The 23,437-nt window shown below is 45.7% G+C and overlaps 1 protein-coding gene across 1 annotated transcript in view; it reads right to left on the reverse strand.

Moving 5' to 3' along the window:
• Positions 1 to 21,513, reverse strand: part of cpt1ab (carnitine palmitoyltransferase 1Ab (liver)) — a 26,839-nt gene extending 5,326 nt beyond the window's left edge. The window contains exons 1-16 of the mRNA XM_084452614.1: positions 21,391 to 21,513; positions 17,095 to 17,259; positions 15,891 to 16,033; positions 14,346 to 14,517; positions 13,000 to 13,101; positions 12,155 to 12,292; positions 11,904 to 11,981; positions 8,100 to 8,207; positions 6,287 to 6,371; positions 3,847 to 4,042; positions 2,681 to 2,869; positions 2,393 to 2,498; positions 2,173 to 2,289; positions 1,449 to 1,613; positions 1,134 to 1,265; positions 454 to 606 (exon numbers count right to left, since the gene is read on the reverse strand). Coding sequence (XP_084308740.1) covers positions 454 to 606; positions 1,134 to 1,265; positions 1,449 to 1,613; positions 2,173 to 2,289; positions 2,393 to 2,498; positions 2,681 to 2,869; positions 3,847 to 4,042; positions 6,287 to 6,371; positions 8,100 to 8,207; positions 11,904 to 11,981; positions 12,155 to 12,292; positions 13,000 to 13,101; positions 14,346 to 14,517; positions 15,891 to 16,033; positions 17,095 to 17,235 — 2,025 coding nt within the window. The 5' untranslated portion in view covers positions 17,236 to 17,259; positions 21,391 to 21,513. The remainder of the gene's footprint in view (positions 1 to 453; positions 607 to 1,133; positions 1,266 to 1,448; positions 1,614 to 2,172; positions 2,290 to 2,392; positions 2,499 to 2,680; positions 2,870 to 3,846; positions 4,043 to 6,286; positions 6,372 to 8,099; positions 8,208 to 11,903; positions 11,982 to 12,154; positions 12,293 to 12,999; positions 13,102 to 14,345; positions 14,518 to 15,890; positions 16,034 to 17,094; positions 17,260 to 21,390) is intronic.
• Between the last annotated feature and the right edge of the window lie 1,924 nt (positions 21,514 to 23,437).

Here is a 23,437-nt window from a genome sequence, read left to right on the forward strand (position 1 = left end):
CACTCACATGGGCACACACACACACACGCACACACACACGCACTCACACGGGCACACACACACACACACACAATTAGATACTATCAAACAACCTGGGTGGCTTGACAGTAAACAGCAACATAAAGGCACCTGTTTGTGTCCTGAACCTGTTTTAGGTCATGACCGGTCACAACAATATTATGACAAGATACATGATCATAGGTCAGTATACTGATCATACTGTAGGTCAGTTTACTGAGTATTATCAATGAGATATTTTTTAGTAAGGAAATAACTACATATGACATACTGTACCTATCTAGGTAAATACCAAACTAATTAACCAAACAGGCAGTGTTTTTAGATATACAGTGATGCAATAGTACTTAGGAGACAGTGGGGACACCCAGGCCTAACTATGGACATAGCTGGGGATATGGATCCTCCCCCAGCGCCGTAGTAAACGATGCCTACCTCCTTGAGGAAGGGCGAGTCTTCCCCCAGGTACTTGGAGACCACGTAGAGGCAGAAGAGGTGGCGGTCGATGCCTCCCCCGGTCATGGCCAGACGGTACATGCCCTGGTGCTTCTCTGCTGCCTGCCTCAGCAGACGCAGGCGCTCTTCTCTCTGAGGGCCAGGGAAAAGAGGGGGGAGAGTGAGATGAGGAAGAGTGGAGAGAAAAATTGAATGGTTTTCCACTTGAGGCGCCCGGTGACCTCTGAACGAAACGCTCACCTCCCCCCGAAAAAGGAGCTGGCGAAGCATATTTTTGTGCCAAAGACCATTCCCCGTTGTTTAGAAAAGCCAAGCAGGGGGTGGAGTTTGAAAACAGCGGTAGAGTGTGACCATGGCCTTGGCTAGCATCTGCATCTACGGGAATGTGGTCAATACAGCTCTGTGCTGATCCAGTATAGAATGAGAAAAAAAAGAAAGGACCACATCCTTACAGTCGTGTGATTGGCCAAATCCCAATGGTAAAAAAAAAACACGCTCCAATCGCTCATAGAGTCCACTCCCCCTCACACAGGATTAGCTGTGCTGTTCTTCCAGACTGTTACTGCGCAGTAGGAGAGTAATCACGGTAAACGCTTACTGGCTGACAGAAAAGCCGACATCTAACCCAACGGTCAGAGAGCCTGGCGTCGGCGTCTTACCGTCTGGTCTTGGATCATGGCGCGTACGAAGGAGCACGTTTCCATGGTGCAGGAGCGGACCGTCTCTGTGCGACCCTCTCTGAACAGACGGGTCATAGACGCCTCGTAGGTCAGACAGAATTTCCCCTTGTCCTAGGGACACCACACACACGCACGCACACACGCACACACACACACAGCTTTAGCAGATCATACCGTGTATCATATGTATTTATTTCATTTAAACTTTACCTAACCAGGCAAGAAAAAGCAGTGAGGATAAAAAGGCCTTTTGTGAGGGAGGCGTGTGTGAGGGGCATCGAGCCCCAGCCTCACCCGGTAGTGAGCCAGCTGCAGGGCGATCTGGACGAAGGCGTCAGGGCTGGTGCGACACTTCTTGATCAGCCCCTTGCCAAAGACGTTGAAGGGGAAGATGTGAGAGTCCACGTCAGCAGCCAGGTCCTTGGCCACCTTCAGAGAGCTCTGGATCACTTCCTGGCACTGAGGACGGACACACACACACACACACACACACGCACACACGCGCACACACGCACACACGCACACACGCACACGCACACACGCACACGTACACACACAGACCATACGCACACATATACACAACACATATCATACACACCAAACACACACACACACATTAGTTGGTTTGACAATTAGTTTCAAAAGTACAGCCACTGATTCACAAGGTTAAACTCGCCAGCAGGGGGCGTCCTCAGCATTAAAAGTAGTGTTATTCCCTTGATGTCATAGATACATTCAAAGTGCTACAATACTTCTGCAGATAAAGACAAACATTAAGTCAATATGCCTTATTCATGGGTACCAAATGTAGTCCAAGATCTGCCATATTTGTGTCCTACACAGGTGTGTCAATTTGTCTGATTGCATAGGATTCTATGTACTAGAGCCAATTAGACCACTTGATACACCTGTGGAGGACACAAAGATGGCAGGTCTAGGACTACATTTGGTACCCATGAATAATCCCCCCCCCCCCTTCCCCCAGCTATGTAGCAGTAGTCCCCAGACAGCGCCTCACCTCTGCAGGAATGTCCCAATGCAGTTTCTGGGGTCCAGGCAGGTTGGGGTGGGGCTCCCCTTGGCAATGTCCCTCTTCAGTGTAGCCCAGCTTCATAGGGTCCATTGACAGAACTTGCTGCAACACAGATGGGAGGCTTAGAGGCAGACCGGGGAAGATGTCATCTGCCGTGTTAAACTCAGATACATTTTTAATGCCATGTTTGCAAGTTGCAACACACCTCCCAGAGGTGTCCTATGATTGGTGCGTCAGCCCAGGAGTGCTCAGCGTTCAGTCCCATGGTGCCGTTCTTGAAGACGATAAGGTTGAAGGATTTATCAAACCACCTGGAGAACAACACACAAGATCAGTCAGCTGGCGTTATCATCCGGTAATTCAAGTGCATCCGTTTTTTTCCATTATAAACAGCGGCAATATCAATTAGACAGTTTACCGTACTTACACCCGTTAAAGGAATGCAACTCATCAAGTATACATACCAAGTTCGTGGCGTAATTCAGTGTCTTACCGGTCGCTGCAGTTTCCGTGGAGGAGGGACTTGGCGTAGCTGTCCAGTGACTTCACAGGGTCTTGCGGATCAAAGCGCTGCTCGGAGTCGTCCAGGGTCACGAAGAAGGCAGCCTTCTCGATGGCGTCCAACGATTGCTTGTTCTTGCCGCGGCTGAAGTAGGTGTTGCGAGCGTTTGCCCATGGGGTCCTGAGGGGAGGGGTCAGAGTTTAAAGAGAAGAAAACAAACCTCAGTTCAGTATTGTTGGATCACTAGGATGGTCTGGGTCGGCTCTGGGTCGGGTCAGGTCTGGGTCGGGGTCTGGTCTGGGTCGGGTCTGGTCTGGGTCGGGTCAGGTCTGGGTCGGGTCAGGTCTGGGTCGGGTCTATCATACATTGCGGCGGGTCTCGGGTAAACACATCTGAAACTGATTTACCCGCTGATGGACCCGCGGATGTTTTAAAATAAAAATACATTTTAAAAAGGGGGGAGAAATGTCCCGATCCATTTAGCCTACTTGTCATCTGTATTGAATTTACGTTCTAAATATCATCTGTTGCTGCACACTGAGGCAGCGCATGCTTAACGTTTCGGCCAATTGAAACTCAGCAAAACCTGTGTGGCTGCAGTACTACTCCAGGTGTCGGACTATGATGAAGCATGTTCAGTTGAGAATCTCCAGTGACATGTTTTTACAGTCTAGGACTAGACTTACGTAAGGGTGATTATTCATATTCAGCATGTCTGCAGACAGTTGGAATGGTCTAACACAATCCATCAGTGCATTCAGTAGTTGTCACATTCAGTCTTTCGCATGCGCGTATGCACACTAGGGCTGCACGATTATGACAAAAGATAATAATTGCGATTATTTGCTTCAAAATGGTAATTGCGATTAATAATTGCGATTAATATTTCAAAGTAATAGCTTTAGCTCTGCACAGTTTGCATATGACCTGCTGGGCTTGAGCGACATCATCTTTTTCGTAACCACTCAGCGGGAACGCATGTGATTGGTCAGACAGCATAAGCGCCTGTGATTCGTCCGTGTAGTCCTAGCACACTCAATTCAAAGCAAAATTATTAATTCACATTAATTGCGGCCTTTTGCAATTAGTTAATCGTGGAGGTCATAATCGCAATTTTGATTAATTTATGATTAATTGTGATTAATACACACACACACCTGTTCCCAGCGGTGAGTGCCGCCAGGGCCTCCTCTCCAGGCTGAGGATCAGCCCTGTCTGCCAGGATCCTCTCCATCTGCTGCTCGATCTCCCGTGGCAACAGGAGACGCCCGTCATAGAACACCCACACCTTGTAGAAGCGCCCCTTGTGGAACACGGCAATGTGCTTACTCTCGTTCACATGCTGAATGGTGTCTGGAAGAGGGAGGAGGAGGAAGAGAGAGAGAAAGAGAGAGAAAGAGAGAGAGAGAGAGAGAGAGAAGGGGTGGAGTGCAAGGATAGATAGAGCAGAAAAGACCTCTCAGTTGTCTACCATCCTGGTAAACAAGGCTCATAGTTGAAGATGCCATTATGTTGATTAGGACAGTGTGGATGATAAAGGCTCTCTGATCACACCAAGATAGCAGGGCAGGGCAGAGTGGAGAAATACATTTCACAGAACTTTAAAACAATAGCAGAGGAGAGAAAACCAGTCAAATGAGCAAAAGCACCAACAGTTTTGAGTTTGCTACACCTTGAGATAAAATTCTGTGAAATACCAACGCACCATATAAAGATCTGGACAGTGGGTTACAAGAATAATCTAGACTAAGCGAGACGGATTTTCTTAATCAAAGTGAACGTCAACTGTCAAACTGACATTCCGTTTGAATAAGGAAACACAAAGGGGGCGTGTTCATGGCTACATACTAAAGCAGATGGGAATGGACGATGCAGGGGGAGGATGGGATGGTACGTGATTTCTTTAGGAGGGGATAAGGGAGTTTGAAGTACAAACGGTTGTTTGAGGAGCAACACTCATAAGCATCAAATGTCCCCACTCCACATCCTCCTCTGTGATTATTATGGTGCATTCGTTTATAACTGGTAGGTGGCAAATTGCGACTTGCTACTAGGAATGATTAAATAAATCGCCGCATGAACTCGCACTTCTTCGTCGCAAATTCGGATATGTTTCTCAGCACCCAGTTGCCGGCTGATGTCAATATCATATCATCATCGTATCATTCGCTATAGCTCGAATGCACACAGGTCGGTGGTAGGTATTTTGCCACTTGCGACTTGCCACCTCCGACCACAAACGAACGCACCATTAATACCCTTAAAATGATCGTTAGCGCTAGAATAACGAGTAGGGCTCAGAGCGCTCAAACAAGCGTTTGTCTGGTTAGGGTGATGGTGAAATGACGGGCTAAGTTTGGGACCCCGTCCCTTGGATCTTTGGTCTGTAGACAACCAACTCGCACCCAGGTGACGCCAGCATCTGCTTACTGTACATCCTCAGTTTACTGTACATCCTCAGTTACTCCATCTCGACTGGTGATAGCTGGACTGAACATAGTGTGGATAGCAGCCAGCCCTTAGGGAAGTCAGAAGTTGACTACTGCATCAAAACCTCAATTTTAATGCGCCTTTAATAATTACTTTATTAATTTTACACTCCTCTCTAGCTATTAATTTTGCACTCCTCCTACACTGACCATATTCATCCATTTACCATATATTTGCATTGATTTCATGAACGTTTCATGTGGTCATACACAATCAGTTGTGTCATGGTAATACATTCATCACATCATCATGAGAATTACATAACTTGATAAATACTAGATTTTCTCTGGACATATAATTGGTTAATAACCAAGCAATCAAACAAACAGAGTGAGATTGGTTTCAAAATCTTCACAGATGATTTCAGTGGGATGTTAGTTCATGCACCAGCAGTCATCTAAGGACAGATTATTCATGCTGGATACAACGTTAGTGTCTCAATGTCATGTCATTGTAAATCGAGGTGACAGGATACACTGCTGACTAGACCAGTGAGTGAGAGCTTCCTTCTTCCTCACTGAACTCTGGACTTGCAGGGAAACTCTGTTAATAACATATAACTCCTGGTGACTTCCTTGTAGTCATGCAATCATGGATCTTTGCCATCACAGGGTCGTTGACAAATCGTCAACCAAAGATCGGAGCCGTGAAGCATCAGAGCAATGGGGCAGGAGTGAAAAACATTTCCATGTTCCTTTACACCCTTTAAGGGTTTGCATACTGGAGAGTGTGCTGTACACGTGTCTCCTAATAAAACGAGTGAAGATATACACTATACACACTATCTACTCCATATATACACTATATACTATAAAAAGGCTATAAATACACAGCAGTATGTCAATTTATATAAATAAATAATAACCCTAACCCTATTAATTAACCTTAACCTTCCTCCGTTCTAACATCCAACTTAGTCCATCTTTATTTTCTGTAGTCACTCACATGACAGCCTTATTCACTTTACCATGCACTACATAGTCCTATGAACCAGCATGCATGTTGTATGACTGCACACTACACAATACACAGGTCAGATTAATCTTGATTATCGAGAGGGTGGATGCAATCATACAACCATGAGGAGGGAGGAGGGGGAGGCTCTACCTGTGTCTACACCTGGGATGCGACTGGTGTTGAACATATGCTCGTATTGGGATGAGCACATGGGAATAGTGTGTAGGAGCATGAGCTGAAAAGCAAAAGGGCAGAGTCAAACACAGACAGAGAGATGACACACCGACCAACTGACCGACCGACCGACCGACGAATGGCTGACTGAGTAACACCCCCGGGGAGAGAGCAAGACAGACACCTGGAGGGAGGATGAAGGGGAGGATGAGGAGGGATGAAGATCGGCTTGATAGGCAGACAGGAGAGGAGGAGGAGCTTTAGTGGACTGCCAAGGCTGGAAGGCGTAAGGGTGGGTCGGGGGGGAGGAGGGGAGGGGTAGTCCAGAAACCAGTGGCCCACTGGTGGTGTCACTAGCACAGCCCTGGGGTTGGGTATAGGAGTTGGTAGACAGCATTATCACTGGTAACACTCCAAGGCTGTGCCGCGTTGATGGCCCTCCTGGTCTCAAATGAAGGAAACTTTAATTGAATTTGATGAGTATTGTTTTCTATCACTATGGCACACCAAAGAGACACCAAAAGAGCCGATGGCGACCGGCACGTCGTCCAGGCTGAGCCCATGAGAGGAGGTTTCTAATACGGGCTGTGCTGGGTGACACCGAGGCCGGTGGTCAGGTGTTTCGTGTGGCTGAGGAGGTCAGGGTCAGGGCTTTGGGGTCAGAGGGCATCGGTGCTGCGGTGCCCTCCTCTTACCTGTCTCCTGGCCGGGGATGCGAGTGGAGTTAAACATCCGCTCCCACTGAGCCGAACACAGAGGAACCCTGTTCGCCAGCAAATAAATCTAATGCAGCGTCCGACAGCGGAGGAACAAAACAGCACAACAGAACACACGATGTTTACCATGTGTGTTTAAGTGTGTATTAGAGAGAGAGAGTGTGTTGGTTTGTTTGTGTATGTTATGTGTGTGTTGTGTGTGTGATTTTTTGTATATTTGTGTGTGTGTGTGTGTGTGTGTGTGTAGGAAGGGAATGTGCACTCAAGCATCATGCAAAGGAGGGACAGAGAGAGGTGTGGAGAGGGGAGAGAGAGTCAAGAGGTGTAACACACACAGCCTGTTGACGCATACAGATACAGTATTGTATGATGAGACTGGCTGTGAGCCCAGATCTGGGGACAGCGTGGTCACACGTAGCTGTTGCTGCAGCAGTAGAATAAGCATCAAGTCATGCAGAGTGCAACACACTAAGGAGAGGAACACAGACGGTGTGCTACACTCCAGCGCCGATGGCAGCAGTTATTACATAACCAGTTAGATTATGTACTGTATGACCAACATGCTAAGCAAAAGTAGAGGAGGGGAGGGGAGAAAGATGGCCTAACCAGGAGCAAGATAAACAATTTGAAGCCTAATGCCAGTAAGGAAATAGTACAATTATACAATGTCACATGTATATTTTGTTCAGCTTTACACTTTGCTCTATCGTCTGATCTAACGCAATCTCTCTCCATGCAATAAGCTTCGACTCACTGATGTGACCAATACACTTACTGCACAAATACAGGAGTGGAGGAGAGGGGTGGAGAGAGCAAGAGAGAGACAGCAGGAGAGACAGAGAGAGAGACAGGGAGAGAGAAAGCAGGAGACAGAGACAGAGAGAGAGAGAGAGAGAGAGAGAGAAAGAGAGAGACGGAGAGAGACAGAGAGAAAGAGAGAGACAGAGAGACAGACAGAGAGAGAGAGAGACGGAGAGAGAGAGAGAGAGAGAGAGAGAGAGAGAAAGAGAGACAGAGAGAGAGACAGAGAGAAAGAGAGAGAGAGTGGAGAAATAGAAAGTAGGAGAACATACTGGCTTGATCTGGTGTCTATCCAGTTTCCTCCTGTACAGCATGATGGCGTGGATGGCATTGCCAGCCCTGGCTGCCTGGATGTGTGTAGGAAACACATACAGGAAGTCCTGGAGACAACAGGAAACAAACACACAAACTGGGTGAGCATTAAATCAACAAGTGCACAAAGTAAACATGTTGTCCTCCACCAATGACACATGTTTCTTTGTGGCAATGATGGAGCGAAAACATTATTTTTGAATGAATATGATACACTAACCTATGAGAATCCTAACATGTAAAGCAGGAAGCTTTTACATGTCTAAACTCTGTGGATTTGAAAAGCAGAGGTGTCCCTGAGTAGAGTAAAATAGAGTATACTTTTACTGAAACACAGCATCTGTCAGTGTTCAAAGCTAAATGTATTTGGCAATGGGAAAAACAGAGGGGTGAACGGACGCTGTTTTAATATCACTTTCTTAGCGATGTCATTGGGGGGACAATCAAATACATTTCTGCATTCCAACAGTGAGTTCCCAGGGAGTGGCCTGGGGCCTCATTTATAAAACACTGCACAGAATCCATGCTAAAAGTACGCGTCAGCACACAAGCCGAAAATGGCGTGCGCACCGAAAAATCTGATTTATAAAACCGTGCGCATCCCTTTCCCCTTTACGAATCACAGCCCAGTTGTTAATGAGCATCGTATCCCTCCGTCTACACGCCCATAATTGACGATAAATGGTCAGTGAACCGCCTCATTCATCCATTCATAAACGATGACTGCATGACGACAATGATGGTGATTCCTGTTGTGAAATAGAAGTCCTTGTGGTGGTTGAAGGAAGCCTGGCGTGGTGGCCGAGTGGCAAGGCGTTGGTCTCGTAAAGTGAAAATCATCAATTCAATCCCCATCCGCGCCCCTGGGACTAGAATATTATATTATGAAACTCTGGCAGGTGTGAGACTGAGGTGTTGAAAATGCCATCAGTTTAAATGGAGTTTGTCCTACTGTTCACCTTATTTATGAGAATGTCATAACTGACTGAAAGTATTGGGTGGAATGTGGGCTGGATCATTTTGTCACGTGTGTTGGCGGGTTTAAACTTGGTTTTGTATTCCTAATTAAACTCAACAGTTTGTCCTTGTGATCAACAAACAAAGTTGTACATTGTACTAGATCCATTTAAATTCCTGATTAAACTGTAGGCTACAACATATTCGAGGGGTTATTTATCAAAAAAAGACCATTTGGATTATCCTAATCATATTGCCACATTATCTTGAGTGTGTTTAGAATAGTAGGCCTACAACTAGGCTACATTGATTTATTGATGGTGACGTGAGCAAAATCAACACAGTGACAACATAGTGACAGTGGATTTGTAAAAACATTCACACACCCTAACATTGATTATGTTGTAACACAAGGTTGGTATGAATTTCAAAGCGTTTCTCCAGTTTCATCCTTCTGCCATGGGAGTCACAGTTTGACGTTTCTCCAGAAATGTGCGTGCGCATGGGTCAGAGCTGCCGTACGGGTGCGCACATTCTCCCGCCACGTTTAGTTTTTATAGATCACAACTTTGGCGCGAAAAGTGGCGTACGTATCTTTCAGGGCCCGTTTTGTGTGTATGCAACCTTTATGAATGAGGTCCCTGACCTCTTATGGGCAGGACAAACAACGTCTACTTTGGGAATGCAGAAAGACTTCTCAGTTGACATTCTCAGGCTGAACCCTCTGCCATCTTATCCTGATTTAGACCCATGCTGGGCCGAATCAGTCAAAGAATGTGACCCCTGTCCTCACAGTCTAAACCTCACACACTGTCTCCATCTCCTCCAAAGCACCATGAGAGCTTTCTCTGTATAATCTCAACACAGTCTAATCCTTATTCGCCACCCTATTTGCAGCAGTGCAGAATTTATCCACTCCTTTTCATAGATGTAGAAGCATGTGATTGGTGTAAGCAAGAGCTCTTAAAGTCATATCAGTTCCATGCTTTCTGAATCTATGTGGGGAGTAGTGAAGGGCACGCTCCGGGGAGAGGGGAGAACTGGGAAGCAGCGCTGGTGTTATGGTAGAGAGGTGGTGGTGGCCGTAGAGCCAGTCCCTCAGACAGAGGCACAACATGTCCTAGACACACCGCGGTGGGATTTCTCTCTCTCTCTCTCTCTTTTACCCTGGAGGACTGTGTGTCTCTGCGGTCATTAACCCATACCTGTCCCGGCCTGCCTGGGCTGCTACAGACAGTGTGAGAGAGGGATAAGAAAGAGCAATAGAAAGAGTGAGGTGACTCCTCACTGGTATCACACAGATATAGGTCACACACTAAGGGTAAGGACTAGTAACCAGAAGAGAGACAGACACAAAGCAGAGACCCAGTCTTATTTCCAGACTTTTATGATGACGGCGACTGAAAATGGGCCTAGTAACACCTATAACCATGGGCCTAGACCTGTAACCATGAAAACCCTGAGCAGCAACAGCGGTGTATTGTTCCCAAGGCGATAAGAGTGGTGGTGGGACCGTGGGAGTAATGAGGCCCCTTGTGGTTCACCTGGGGGTGCTGTAATAGGCCACTCCTCATAGACACATACAGGGATAGCTCATGTAATAAGGCCTAGACCTGCAAAACCATGCATCCTTACCCTCCAAAGCCAAATTCAACCTACATTCAAAACTTGACTCCAGCATGGGATTCAGTGTCTGAAGGCATAATGTGATGGCTGCTTACTTTTTTTTCTTTTTGGACATCCACAAAAATAATGCTAGCAGTTATTGGGTCAAGGGTTGAGGCAAAGTACAGTAAGTTAGTGTACCGGTAATCGTAAATACTTCTGCCTGCTGGAGTAGTGTTGTGAAATGCTAATCAAACAAGAGGACATTCACAGAGCTGATCTGGCCTGAGCCTACCAGCTAATCTATCCTCGAGACATGGTGCTGATCAAAATAGCGATGACGTAGAATGCCAGCCAGTTACAACAACATTACATTTTCTTCAATAAACATACAGTCTTGTACGTCTACAACCACATCACTTTGGAAGCTTATCTCTCAAGTGGTCAGAACAACACCTTGGTTTGTGTCAACTACCAGGGAAAAAACATGATTAAAGTAGACCAAAGACGGTGGTTCTGTGAAAACCAATTCATATCCTCTGAAGTCACACTTACCGTAGGAGTTAATAAACAAACCATATACATAATTCAAATGTATATCAAATTCCACTTTGAACATCCAAGTGGTTACTACAGTGTCATTACTCTGAAAGGGTATGTGTGGGGCTGAGTCACACATATTCTTCAATGACATTATTTGGCCAACAAACAGACTGGCTTGTAATGAGCATGTGATGACTCCTGCTCTACAGAGACTCGACTCCATCCCTCTCTGCTCTGTCTGGCTCACATCCACAACACTATGACTGGGTCACCCGGCCTCACACACTCACACACACGGCTCAATTCACACAAGCTTCTGGAATTCTCTGGAGTGTAAACAAACAATCAGACAGACAGAAAGACAGACAAACGAACAAACAAATGCAGTCTAGCCTGTGCCCGCCCATTCTTATGGCTGGTTCATACTGTCAGTTAGACATAACTACATGCAAGTAGAATGTGACCACTGTGTAGCGATGGATTGAGTTAGAGCATTCTAGTCAGGCTTTTAAAGAAAACCATATTCCATGGAGAGCTGATCCCAGCTGCATATTGTGACCCTCTACTTGGCTAATGGCTATAGGATATGTCTTAGGATGATATCCTGACTCACTGCTGGGTGTCCAGGGGGCTGAGGGTGGATAGAGAGAGATCATTACCATTGCATAGTAGTTGCTGTTGACCATGATGGGCCCTCGGCCACGGAGGTAGATGTATTCTTCCCACCAGTCACTCACCTGGGAAAGAGGGGGAGAGACAGAAGGGGAGAGAGAGACAATGAGGTAAGCAAGACACATGCAAAGCATCATTATTAATTGTTACATCTACAGTCTATAGATTAATTACAGCCGACAGCTACCTTAATCAATAATTCTGATTATTAAATACACAGCCCTTCTTCCTGACTCACATAGTTGGATGCCCACCAGGACTTGAGCTTGAGGTACCATTGCAGTCTGGGGCCCAGGTTCTTCTCAAAGTCCTTGGCCAGGCCCTCCATCCGCGCGTACTGGTCGTCATCCATGAGAGGGCGGGCAGACTCTAGGTACTGCAAACACACGTTAACACGTCGCTTTTAGGTCCCCTTCTCACGCCAGGTAGAGGGGTCAGAAGATTCATGCTCATTCATTCACACTGGAAATGTGTAGCTAGCTAATAATACAGGAAGAGGAATGGCTTCAAAGAACCATACAGGACGTGTTCCAAAAAATGAGTCTGCTGAGTCAACCGACATGTTTTACTTATCTGCCCCACATATCTGGAACAAACTTCCAGAAAACTGCAGGTCTGCTGCAACTCTTGGTTCTTTTAAAACAAGCCTGAAGACTTTTCTTTTTGCCACTGCTTTCTAAGAGGAGTTATGTTTATCAGTATACTGCACTGTAACCTTTATTCCTGTATTCTATTTGTCCTGCTTTTTGTTTAAATGTCTATAATGACTTGCTTTTTGTTTTAATGCTTTTAATTTGTCCTGCCTTTTGTTTTAAATGTCTATAATGTCTTGCTTTTTGTTTTAATGCTTTTAATGTCTCATGTAAAGCACCTTGAATTGCCCTGTGGCTGAAATGTGCTATATAAATAAACTTGCCTTGCCTTGCCTTACTTGTTTATGCTGGGATTCATCTGACGATGCCCAGCACATGGGGCATGTTTGTGAATTGAGCCAAACTATGACAACATTACAAGGAAAGTCAATTTCAGCAGAGAATGAACTTTGACTAGAAGGTAGGAAGTGACATAAGAGGTTGAACTCACCCTCGTGGTGGTGTCCTGGATGGACGGGACTGGGAGCCGTGGCAGAGAGTTCTGGAAGCTGTAGAGCATGGGCTTCCTACCAGAGAACACCTTCACCAACACCTGGGAACCAGAGAGGTGGGGGGAAGGGAGAGAGAGAGGGAGGGGGGGGGGTTAAAATTAGCTTTTGTATTTCAATTACCAATATACAGAATGGAAGGCAAAGTGTACAGGGTTAATCAGTGGGTTAGACGTGTGTTCAATGTGTAGCAGACAGAAATAAATCCATTTAGCCGTTCCTACCAAATCAGTTCCTGTAAATTGTGTATGACTAATACTGAGCCCTGGGTTAAGACATGAGAGAAATGGTTACCTGAGGTATGTGTGCTTGTCTGTGACAATGTATGTGTGCTAGGACAAGGTCAAACTTCAAAAGAACACACATGCATGCAGGACAACCCCAACTAATCACTTCCATTCCTTAGTATTCCTCTCTCAGTAACTCGACATTCCTTAAGCCTCGAGGGTTTGAAGACTGACAATCTTAACAGATTATGAAATGACGGGGTATACACTAGACGACTGGCTCCTGCTGATTTTTGTATGACAACTGAAAAACTGGGCACATTTAACGACTGGACAAGTTTACACTACACGATTGCGTCCAGAATCTGCTCAAGAATATCAAAACATGTTTGATATGCTCCGACTCGCTCCTACTCGGATCGGGATAAGTCCTCATCATACACTTGCCGATTTAAATCTGTATCCCTCATACACTTACAGATTTCTGTGCCAAATTGCCACTCCGACTACCCCCAACTAGTGCAGACTGCTGCTGACTAGGACAGACTCGGCAGGATTGTGAATCGTGTATAAAATCGGGCATAATATCTTGTAGTGTATCCTCACCGCATTTAACTGGGGTGGATCTCTTCTAACCCCGGCCCATAGGCCATAAATGAGTATAATCAAAGCAGACTGAGGAAGATCATGGTTCTGTATATACTGCCTCTTCTCTTCATCTGGCTCCCATGTGTTACAGCAAACAGAGAGATCCTGCTTAACCCCACTTACTGTATATCTGGAAAAAATTATCCTTTGAAGAAAAAAAAAAATAGAATTCTTTTATATCTCATCATTGTATCGTATCACAGCATATGAGAGCCAGTTGTAAAGGTGATCCCCTCTGTGGGGTCATGTGGGGTCATGTGGAGTTCAGTGGTGGACACCAGTTGCCGTTCTTCATACTGCACGTCAGCTGTGTCTGATTTAGACCTTAACACCTGACGTTCCCTCGGGGGGAAGATAAGTAAATTCTATTCTAGAGCGAGTTCTCTAGAGCTGTGCTCGCTGCGTTGCCTCACCAGCCACAGGCGTGTTGTCCAAGAGACCGAGCCGTGGCTGGCGTACATCCAGCCGTGCCACGACAGCAGGCACTTCAGGGTGTTCCTCATGATGAAGATGATGGTGATCCACAGGCCCGTGCCCACCAGCACCCCGCCCACCACCCTCTGGCTGTCTGTGGACATGGACGGACTGGAGAGGGAAGGAGATAGAGGAGACCCCCAGTAGAGAGAGAGGTGGGGGGGGGAGACTGGGTCACATATCAGCATCAAGGCAAGAGTGGATCATTAGACCGTACAGCGTCTTCTGCAAGAGGACAAGGATGATCAAGTGATAAAATAGATGACTCAACGACAAAAATCCCCATCCATAAATCTGCCACCATCTTACAAAAGGGATTCGACAACGACAACAACAACAAAAAGACTGAAGAAGAATGCTGCTGGCCAGTGGTGTAACATTACAGTCACCCCTAGATGAACATAGTAGATGTCAAAAATGCATTCATAGTTTATATTGTATAGGGACATGATGCCTTGCTAAACAAATGCCCAATGTGTTGCGTCATAACGTGTAGACTAGGGGTGCCCCGGTAGCTCACCGGGTAAGGCGCGCACCATATGAAGGCTAGTCCTTCGCACGGCGGACCCGGGTTCGATTCCCGGCTCGGGTCCTGTGCCGCATGTCCTCCCCTCTCTCTCTCTCCCACATTTCCTGTCTCTCTCAACTGTCCTATAACATTAAAGCTGAAAAGCCCTAAAAAATATCTTAAAAAAAAATAAATAACGTGTTGACTATACTACCGTATAGTTGCACTACTTTCCAACAGCCGTCTATACATGGACCTGCATAAATGATTGCTGAAGAGAGGGTTTATCTGGGGGATTCCATCTGCTGTTCCTGTTTGTGCACTGTGGTTTATGGCCTGTCTGTTATTGCGTGAGTTAGATACACAGTACACACAATCTAGCTTATCCAGTTATTTCTTTGATGTTTCATTTACAGCACAGTAACACAATCATAAATTAATGGGGGTAATAAAATCACAACTTCCTTATGTCCTCGGGAAGTCAAACCATCCCACACACTATTGATCCCAAAAATGATCAGAAAAGTACTAGTTGGTGCAACGGGTAAATCATTCCTCAATGTTGTCCAAACACAAAGCATTGTTCAGAGTTAACTATGTCAGAAATGTGGACGAGGCATATCAGTGGTTTTGTAACATTTCTGAACACTGGACTCAATCCAGATGATGTCACTCACTGGGGCACTGGGTACATGTGCTCTGCTCTGTCATCAAAAGGACACTTCTGGCAGAGGCCATGCTCCCATTCTCTATAACACCTTTCCCTTCCTCCATTCCTTGGAGAAATCTGACAAAATTGTATTTGTAATGCTATTGTATAGCAACATGTATAGCATAGCCTGCCCAATCCAACAACGTTAGATCAGACACTAACTCAAGCAGAGGAGGAAGGAAAGTGACACTGCTAGAGAATTCACACCAAACTGGAAACAAGGTTTCAAAGGACAGTTTCCCATTATAAGGATAGTGGTCTTACCTGAGGGGTAAGTGGCGTCCCAGTTTGGTGAACATTCCCAGGGAGGGGTCCAGCTGGGCATATTTGTTGTAGGACATGTATGACACCACCACCACTAGGAACCCAGATGGACTTCCTGGGTACACACCTGTCATCACCCCATTCTGTGGAGGAACGAAACATGGGATTAATAAGGGCTCTGAAGTCTCTACTAAGGGGAAGAAAGAGTATACAGACATAACAATACCATTGAGAGAGATACTGAATGTGTGTCCTGGACCTGTATTTTGTGGTAGAATTTTAACTTGCTCTGTGATTGATATAACCTGTACCAACTTTTTTGTGGAAGTACTAACAATGGTAGCAGACAGATGCTCCAGGATGGAGGAAGTTGATTACTAACAATGATAGCAGCACACAGCAAAAGGTTTGGGTGTGAAGATTGATTGAGTGATAGATAAATCTTTATCTATCTTTATATATCAATCTATCTAAGTTCAAACCCAAACCTTTTGCTGTGTCTGCTATGTTAGGTCATTGTTAGTAATCAACTTCCCAACCATTACTGGATCTTATCATAAAAAAGCCGGCGGGGATACATTGTGCGATTTCTCCACAACTTCGTTGTTGCAGACTTAATTGCAGTCGTCGAGAATTTCAAGTGTCATAAGGCCAAATCAGGAAGTTGTGAGTCGCTACGACTTCCTGACAAATTTCTGGCATGTCTGGCATGTCAGAAATTAGTGTCGTAGCTCATGAAATGTGAATGGTGCTATGACAGGATTGTGCACATACACCCGCTCAAAGTCATCGCTTCAAGGCAAAAAGATGCTTGTGCCAGGCTGCTGCTTGTGTCCAGTGGCCCCAGTCACTGGAAGAGAGATTAGTTGAGCTTGGAGGGAACACAATTGTCTTTTTGACACCTCCTGCGCTTCCTACCATGACAGAGGGGTGAAGGAGAACAGTTGGAACGAGATTGAATCCACCCTTGAGCTACCTGGAGTTGCTGAGTTTTTATTGAAATCGAGGCTAGTCTCAGTGTTGGTCTAAATGATTTCCTCGATAAAATGTGTGTGTGTGTGGTGATGTGCTGATCTAAGATCAGGTCCATTGTCTGTCCATGTGTTTCGATTCAAAAGGCCCAACTGATTCTGGATCTATTAGATCCACCTTTACCACTAAATTTCCTCTCTGATGCTTGATAAAACACGGCCCAATCCCTCACCTTGAAGCGGATGAACCTCTTCTTCCAAGAGTGGAGTCCAGAGAGATAGATCTGCCGCAAGGCCTCGTGGCACAGCTGCAAGTCAATGCCATCAGGGGTGACAGTGAACTGGAAGGCCACTGCCTGGTGAGCTTCTGCCATGCTGGCTGCTGCGGAACAGGGTCACTGTAGGGAGGGAGACCAGGAAGTCAGTGGATTCAAATTGTAACAACTTTATTAAAAGGAAGACCCTGCAATGTATGTGACTCCTGAATCAAGTGAAAGCCCCGTTTTCTGAGTATGACGTCATATTGGTGAGTCCACCTTTTACGTTGTAGCATAATCACAGACTGTTGTAAGCCTGGTGAAGAAATTATGTAAGGCAAGGCAAGGCAAGGCAAGTTTATTTATATAGCACATTTCAGCCACAGGGCAATTCAAGGTGCTTTACATGAGACATTAAAAGCATTAAAACAAAAAGCAAGACATTATAGACATTTAAAACAAAAGGCAGGACAAATTAAAAGCATTAAAACAAAAAGCAAGTCATTATAGACATTTAAACAAAAAGCAGGACAAATAGAATACAGGAATAAAAGTTACAGTGCAGTATACTGATAAACATAGCTCCTCTTAGAAAGCAGTGGCAAAAAGAAAAGTCTTCAGGCTTGTTTTAAAAGAACCAAGAGTTGCAGCAGACCTGCAGTTTTCTGGAAGTTTGTTCCAGATATGTGGAGCATAAAAACTGAACGCTGCTTCTCCATGTTTTGTTTTAACTCTGGGGACAGAAAGCAGACCTGTGCCAGACGACCTGAGGGGTCTGGATGGTTCATAGCATATGAGCAGATCAGAAATATATTTTGGCCCTAGACCATTCTAGCCTTCTAAACAAACAAGGGTGCAGAAAATCAAAGATAAACACAACACAAACTCATCAACCAGTGGTCTTTTAGAGAAACTCTACACTTTACCCAGAGTCTGGAGAATCTGTCTGGGGCCATATGATTCATCCCCATGTGTCAGCAGAAACCTCCAGACTAATATGCTACTTCCCTGCTCATTTCCTAGAATTGATGCTGTTATTCTTCAACATCTTGCTTTCGAATGGTAAATATCAATAGTAAACAAACAACACTGCCAGTTCCCAGGGAGCATTCATCTGAATGGGGTAGCAGGCTAGGCTATGATCTTGCGCTTATCACATTAAAAAGTGACAGGGAAGTTTCCATGTTACAGGAGGTTAAAGTGTTGCTATTCTGGGGCTCTGAGAAGCAATTCTAGAGTGAGATAACGAAAAGAGCTCACTGTGTGCCAAGTGTGTCACTCACAACTTCAGAGTGTCACTCTCCTGAATCTCCCCAGTAGGGTGAGGTCAATGAGTGTGGTTTAACTTTAACATTATCTCTATGGGAGATACAGGGCGTGTTGGATCATACCATGGAATTTCCCCCATACACACTAGGGTTGTCAGAGGCCCCAGTATGATCGCCAGTTATCTACAGTGATGATTACCAATGCAAAAGATAGACAGTAGCTAGCTGATTGCATAAACAGGTACCCTTTCCTTCAGACATCTCAGCTGTCTGTCACCAACACAGTTACATCAGTCGTATCAAATCTCAAGTCATGAAAAAAAACAAATAGGCAACACTCAAAGTCTACTCGCTTGGCTTATAGCTTAGCATCAGGTGGACATTAATTGAATATATGCCTACATATCACAGGGTATATCACACAGGTTAGCCCATTTCCTAGCAGGACTAATGTCTTAGACATGCAGGCAAACATGAACATTTTGCTTCCAGTAACTAACAGGCCGCACTTGTTTGTGTAAACTGACACTCCTCGAAAAGACAACAGACGCACAGGGGAAGCAAACCATCCTGAATGAGACAGGAAGAGACGGACCTATTACTACGACCCATCTCTGAACTGGTTTGACTACTTCATAAAACCTGCACCTACGGCTAATATAGACAACTTTGGCAAAACGTTCCCTCTGCAGAATTCACTCCTAATGATGTGAAACTTGCCGGACACAGCGATTACCAATTGTGTGGTTTTAGCAGTAAATTCATATTGTGTCAATCATTGCTTTTTACATTAATGTATTTTGCACTGTCTTGTCTTGTCCTTACACCTTGTCTATTTGCTGTCTATTTATTGTTATGCACCAACAGTCCAAAGCAAATTCCTCATATGTGTGAAAACATATCTGGCCAGAATAAATCTGATTCTGATCATGAATGAGGCTCAAACAAAAATGTTCTCTCACTGGAGATTGCTGATGGATGGAGGTAACGCAACAAATATAGTAAATACACGGGCTGCAGCAGCAGGTTTGGGGCTGTGGGTCTACTAGCCTATGTCTGAAATTGTTGGACAAATATGCAAATTGATCCCTTTGTATAACCATGAAATCAAAAATACCTGCAGCATCCATCTACAGTTCAGACACTTTACGTGGCAGATGATCTCCTTCATAATAGGCTAGAAGCCTAAATATAGCCAGGGTTATGACCCCCTCAGCAGGGAAACCCCTATCTCTACCCCCTAATCGGCAGTCAGTTTGAGTGGTCACCAATTTAGGTGACCATGGTAACTGAGTAATCCTGTCCCTCCATTAGAGGGCAGCCTACCAGGAGCCCCATTCAAAATGGACCGAACAGGACACGCTTTAAAACAAGTTGTGAATGGAGCCGCAGTCATTCTGTCCATGCTAGTGGCCAGCTACGAGAATGACCTGGGCTGCCCCCTCTTCTGATGCTGCAGACTAGATCCCATGAATCACCAGCTGAATGGCGGGACAGATGGGCAAAAACTCACAACTGACGCTCTGGAGGATAATGCTGGCATTATCCAGTCAGACTACTTGTTCAGGTCCAAAAAGCGCCCTTGATTTAACTAAATGGGACAGACGTCGTCTGAAGGACACGTCTTGGTCACCTGTATAACAGTTGTTTCCATTCATCTGCATCTCTCCAGCCCTTTCCCTTCCCCCAGCTGAGTTCCCGTGGTCACATGACCAGCCCTTTCCCTTCCCCCAGCTGAGTTCCCGTGGTCACATGACCAGCCTCTGCCGCCGAAAACTGGGGGAAAGGTCGCGGCGCTGTAGCGCTAGAATACTCGGCATCCGGGTAACATTAACACCAATTGTAGCTAGAATAGTTTATCAGTAGCCTACAGCTTAATACAATATTTACTCTAGACAACCGTTTAACAGCCACTATTTGATAATTTAGTTTATGTACACAGACGGGAGGGGGGACAATAATTAGGTCAAACACGGTTACACCCAGCCCCTCAGCCTATATACACAAATTATCGCAATCGACAACAAGCCGGTGTCTGTTTTCTTGCAAACCATGTTACCTTTTCAATGCATAACCTATATAATATAATGAAATGTATTTCATGACTATATATATGAAATAATCAACTATGTTTCCCGGGGATTAAATTACACACCACGTGGTCAGAAAATGCGGTCGTCGGGTTTTTTCCCCATCGCAAGAAGTCATCCCCGTCCTCTGATCATATCTATTTTAAACGCTCCAAATTCAATAAGATGAATGAATGAATATCCCTCAAAGTAAGCCTGCACTAACTATTACACTGTGAGCAACATAGTGCATAATAATGTGTAATTCACTTTCACTGACCTTCCTCACTGTCATTTTGAGGTGACAGTAGGTGTGAAACAGACAGGCGTCTTGTCAGAATCACACATTCTGTCCTATCTGAAAATGCGTCGAGTGTGTAAAACATGAGTGGAAACAATGCAGTCTGTGCCAGTGGGGTTATCTGAGCATGAGCTCTCCTTGGAAACTTGCCCACATTACTGTTGTGATCTTGACAACAGTGCAGCTCGTAGCATAGCCTACTGTAGGCTACCTGATGACTTTGTTGTGCAACACAAGGTCGACCTATTTACCTGTCAGAAAACTAGTGAGTATATAGGCTATAAACAGCTCTATAGAGGCTACAATGCCCCTAGTCAACAACGACTCTGTAGACTATAAACAGACGTGTCGTTACAGGAAGCTGTAGCCTAGTTGTGTCAAACCCCGGCTGAGGTTATTTGCTTATGGTTAACTTATATTTTATAAGAAGGCCCCAGTCAGTGCCCTACGCAGTTGATGCAAACCGTGTAAAGTATAATGATGACAATATCAACACACATGTCGACTAAACAGAAAAACAAAACATACACCACAAACACCGGTGTCTGTCGTCGTAGTTTTTTTTTTACAGACATATTTAAAAACTACAACAGTCCCATAACACGTAGAGGAAATCGGGAATTCGCCTACTCACCAACCCTTCCTCGGCACTCGAAGATTTGCGACGCAAAGTGTTGTGAGCCGATCGGTTCCTCTTGAGTCTGGCGAGGCTGTGCGACGCAGCTCCCCTTTCTGCGGTGTGCTGCGCGGCTCGCATGAATGGGTAGGAGCAGAGACCGCCCTGTGCTAAACGTCACATATCTGTGCGCTATCATTTCTGCACAATGGACCCACACGTTGAAAGCAAGCAAATTGCAAGGGGGGAAGGTGGCCTATGCAAGTAAATTACAAGGAGCAAGGAGGACAGGCTATCACCAAGGCATAGGCTACATTTGCTCATGTCGTTCATCTCACTATGATGTATTCCTATGTCATTCAAGTGGGAATCTGTTATAATTTTGTCTATGTGTGATGTATCCAATTCCTATTACACCCAGCTAAATACACAAACATAACCACCACCCACTGCCTCCATTTTCCAATGAAGACTGTAACAAGCTAAGCTAGGTTGACTGCCTTAACAACACCAGATGGTTGGCATAACACGTTCATATCATCTTAATATCAGCAGAAGTCGTGGAGTGGTCTGATGATGAAGCTGTCTATGGTCAGGCTGCAGTTCTAATAGCTTCCTTGAGCTGTATTCCTTATGGCCATAACAAAACATTGTTTCTGTCAATCTACTTTTTTTCTAGGGCTGATTCTGAAATGTATCTAAAGCTATGGAAGGAGAGTGTACGCATGTTTCAGCACTAGACTAAAATACAAGGCGGTGTACTAATGTTGGACATAATCATGGAGAAAACTTGGTATCTAATAAACTAAATGACAGTTTAATAGCACATTCTCATTGCAGTTAATTCCAATTTACTACTCACTGGAGCACATAGGTGTACATGTTCTCTTTCAAACATTCGTTTCAATGTTTCACCTATGGGATGCGCTTGCGCGGACCCTACGACGGAAGCTTTATACAACGTCTGTCCTGATTGGACAGACTGGCAAAGCGTGACAGGAGGCCCCGCCCTCCCAGGTTATATACCTGCGTCACCGCGCCAAACGTCATTCTCGCATTCTTCCCCGTGAAGTTTTGTGTGAACCTACGTTGAGTTGCAAGCTCTAAAGGTAGGCTACTGTGTCGCTTAACGGCTCGCAGACGGATTCAGTGGCCGTTTTGGTTAGTTTTCCAGTCGAAGAGCGCGGCTCAGTGTTTCTTGGACTGTGCCTCCTCTGTGAAGCTAGCTGTTGCTTACGGTTTCCGACCGACAGTGCGGAACCTGATAAAAGCACAGTTTTCCCCCGCTATTTTAGCTAATAGCTAATTTAGCCTCTGCTGCTGCTCGAGGTTGCCGACCCACAGTGCGGAACCCCACTAGCACAGCCACTCAGGACTTACCCTACCGGTGTCCCGCTGGTGAAGCCGTTATAAGGCATTCAGTAGTTTTTACTGGTGCTGCGACTAGCTAGATACGTTCGCCCCATACTCTACGGAGTCACTGGGCTTACCTAGCTCGGCTAACGTGCGTTTAGCCCCGCTAACGTTATATTCCCCCCACACCGGGCTAACTTGGTTAGGAGTTTTTCCTGCCTGCCGGCTTGTCACTTACCATCTCTGTCTGCTCCTTTCTTCCAGAAAGTTTTCAGGATGGATCACAAGCCTTGTGCCTCGGGTTGTGGTGATTACCTGGCGGCCAAGGACCGACACACCTGTGTGTAGGGTGCCTGGGTATTTCCCATGCGCAGGCTGCCCTTAAAGACAGCCGGTCTCGCGTCTCGTGTTCCGGGCTCACTCCACATGTCCTGGAGAGAAGGCTGCTCAGGGCTTGCACCGTCGAGAGGGAGCAACCCCCCCCCCCCCTCCCATTGCCCCCGGATTTGGCCAATCCTCCGGGGATGGAGAGCCGACCGAAGGCAGTCCCCCTCCAGGGGAGCCACTCGTGCCCTCGTCGGGGCTAGAGGATGAAGGCTGGGGACACGCCATGGACTCGCTCCTCCCCATGGCGGGACCGAGCCGGGTCCTCGCGATCCCGTACGAAGACCTCACCGACCAGGCTAGCATGCCTTTTGATGTGCAGGATGAG

This window comes from Borostomias antarcticus, assembly GCF_949987555.1.
Source record: "Borostomias antarcticus genome assembly, chromosome: 18".
NCBI lineage: Eukaryota > Metazoa > Chordata > Actinopteri > Stomiiformes > Stomiidae > Borostomias > Borostomias antarcticus.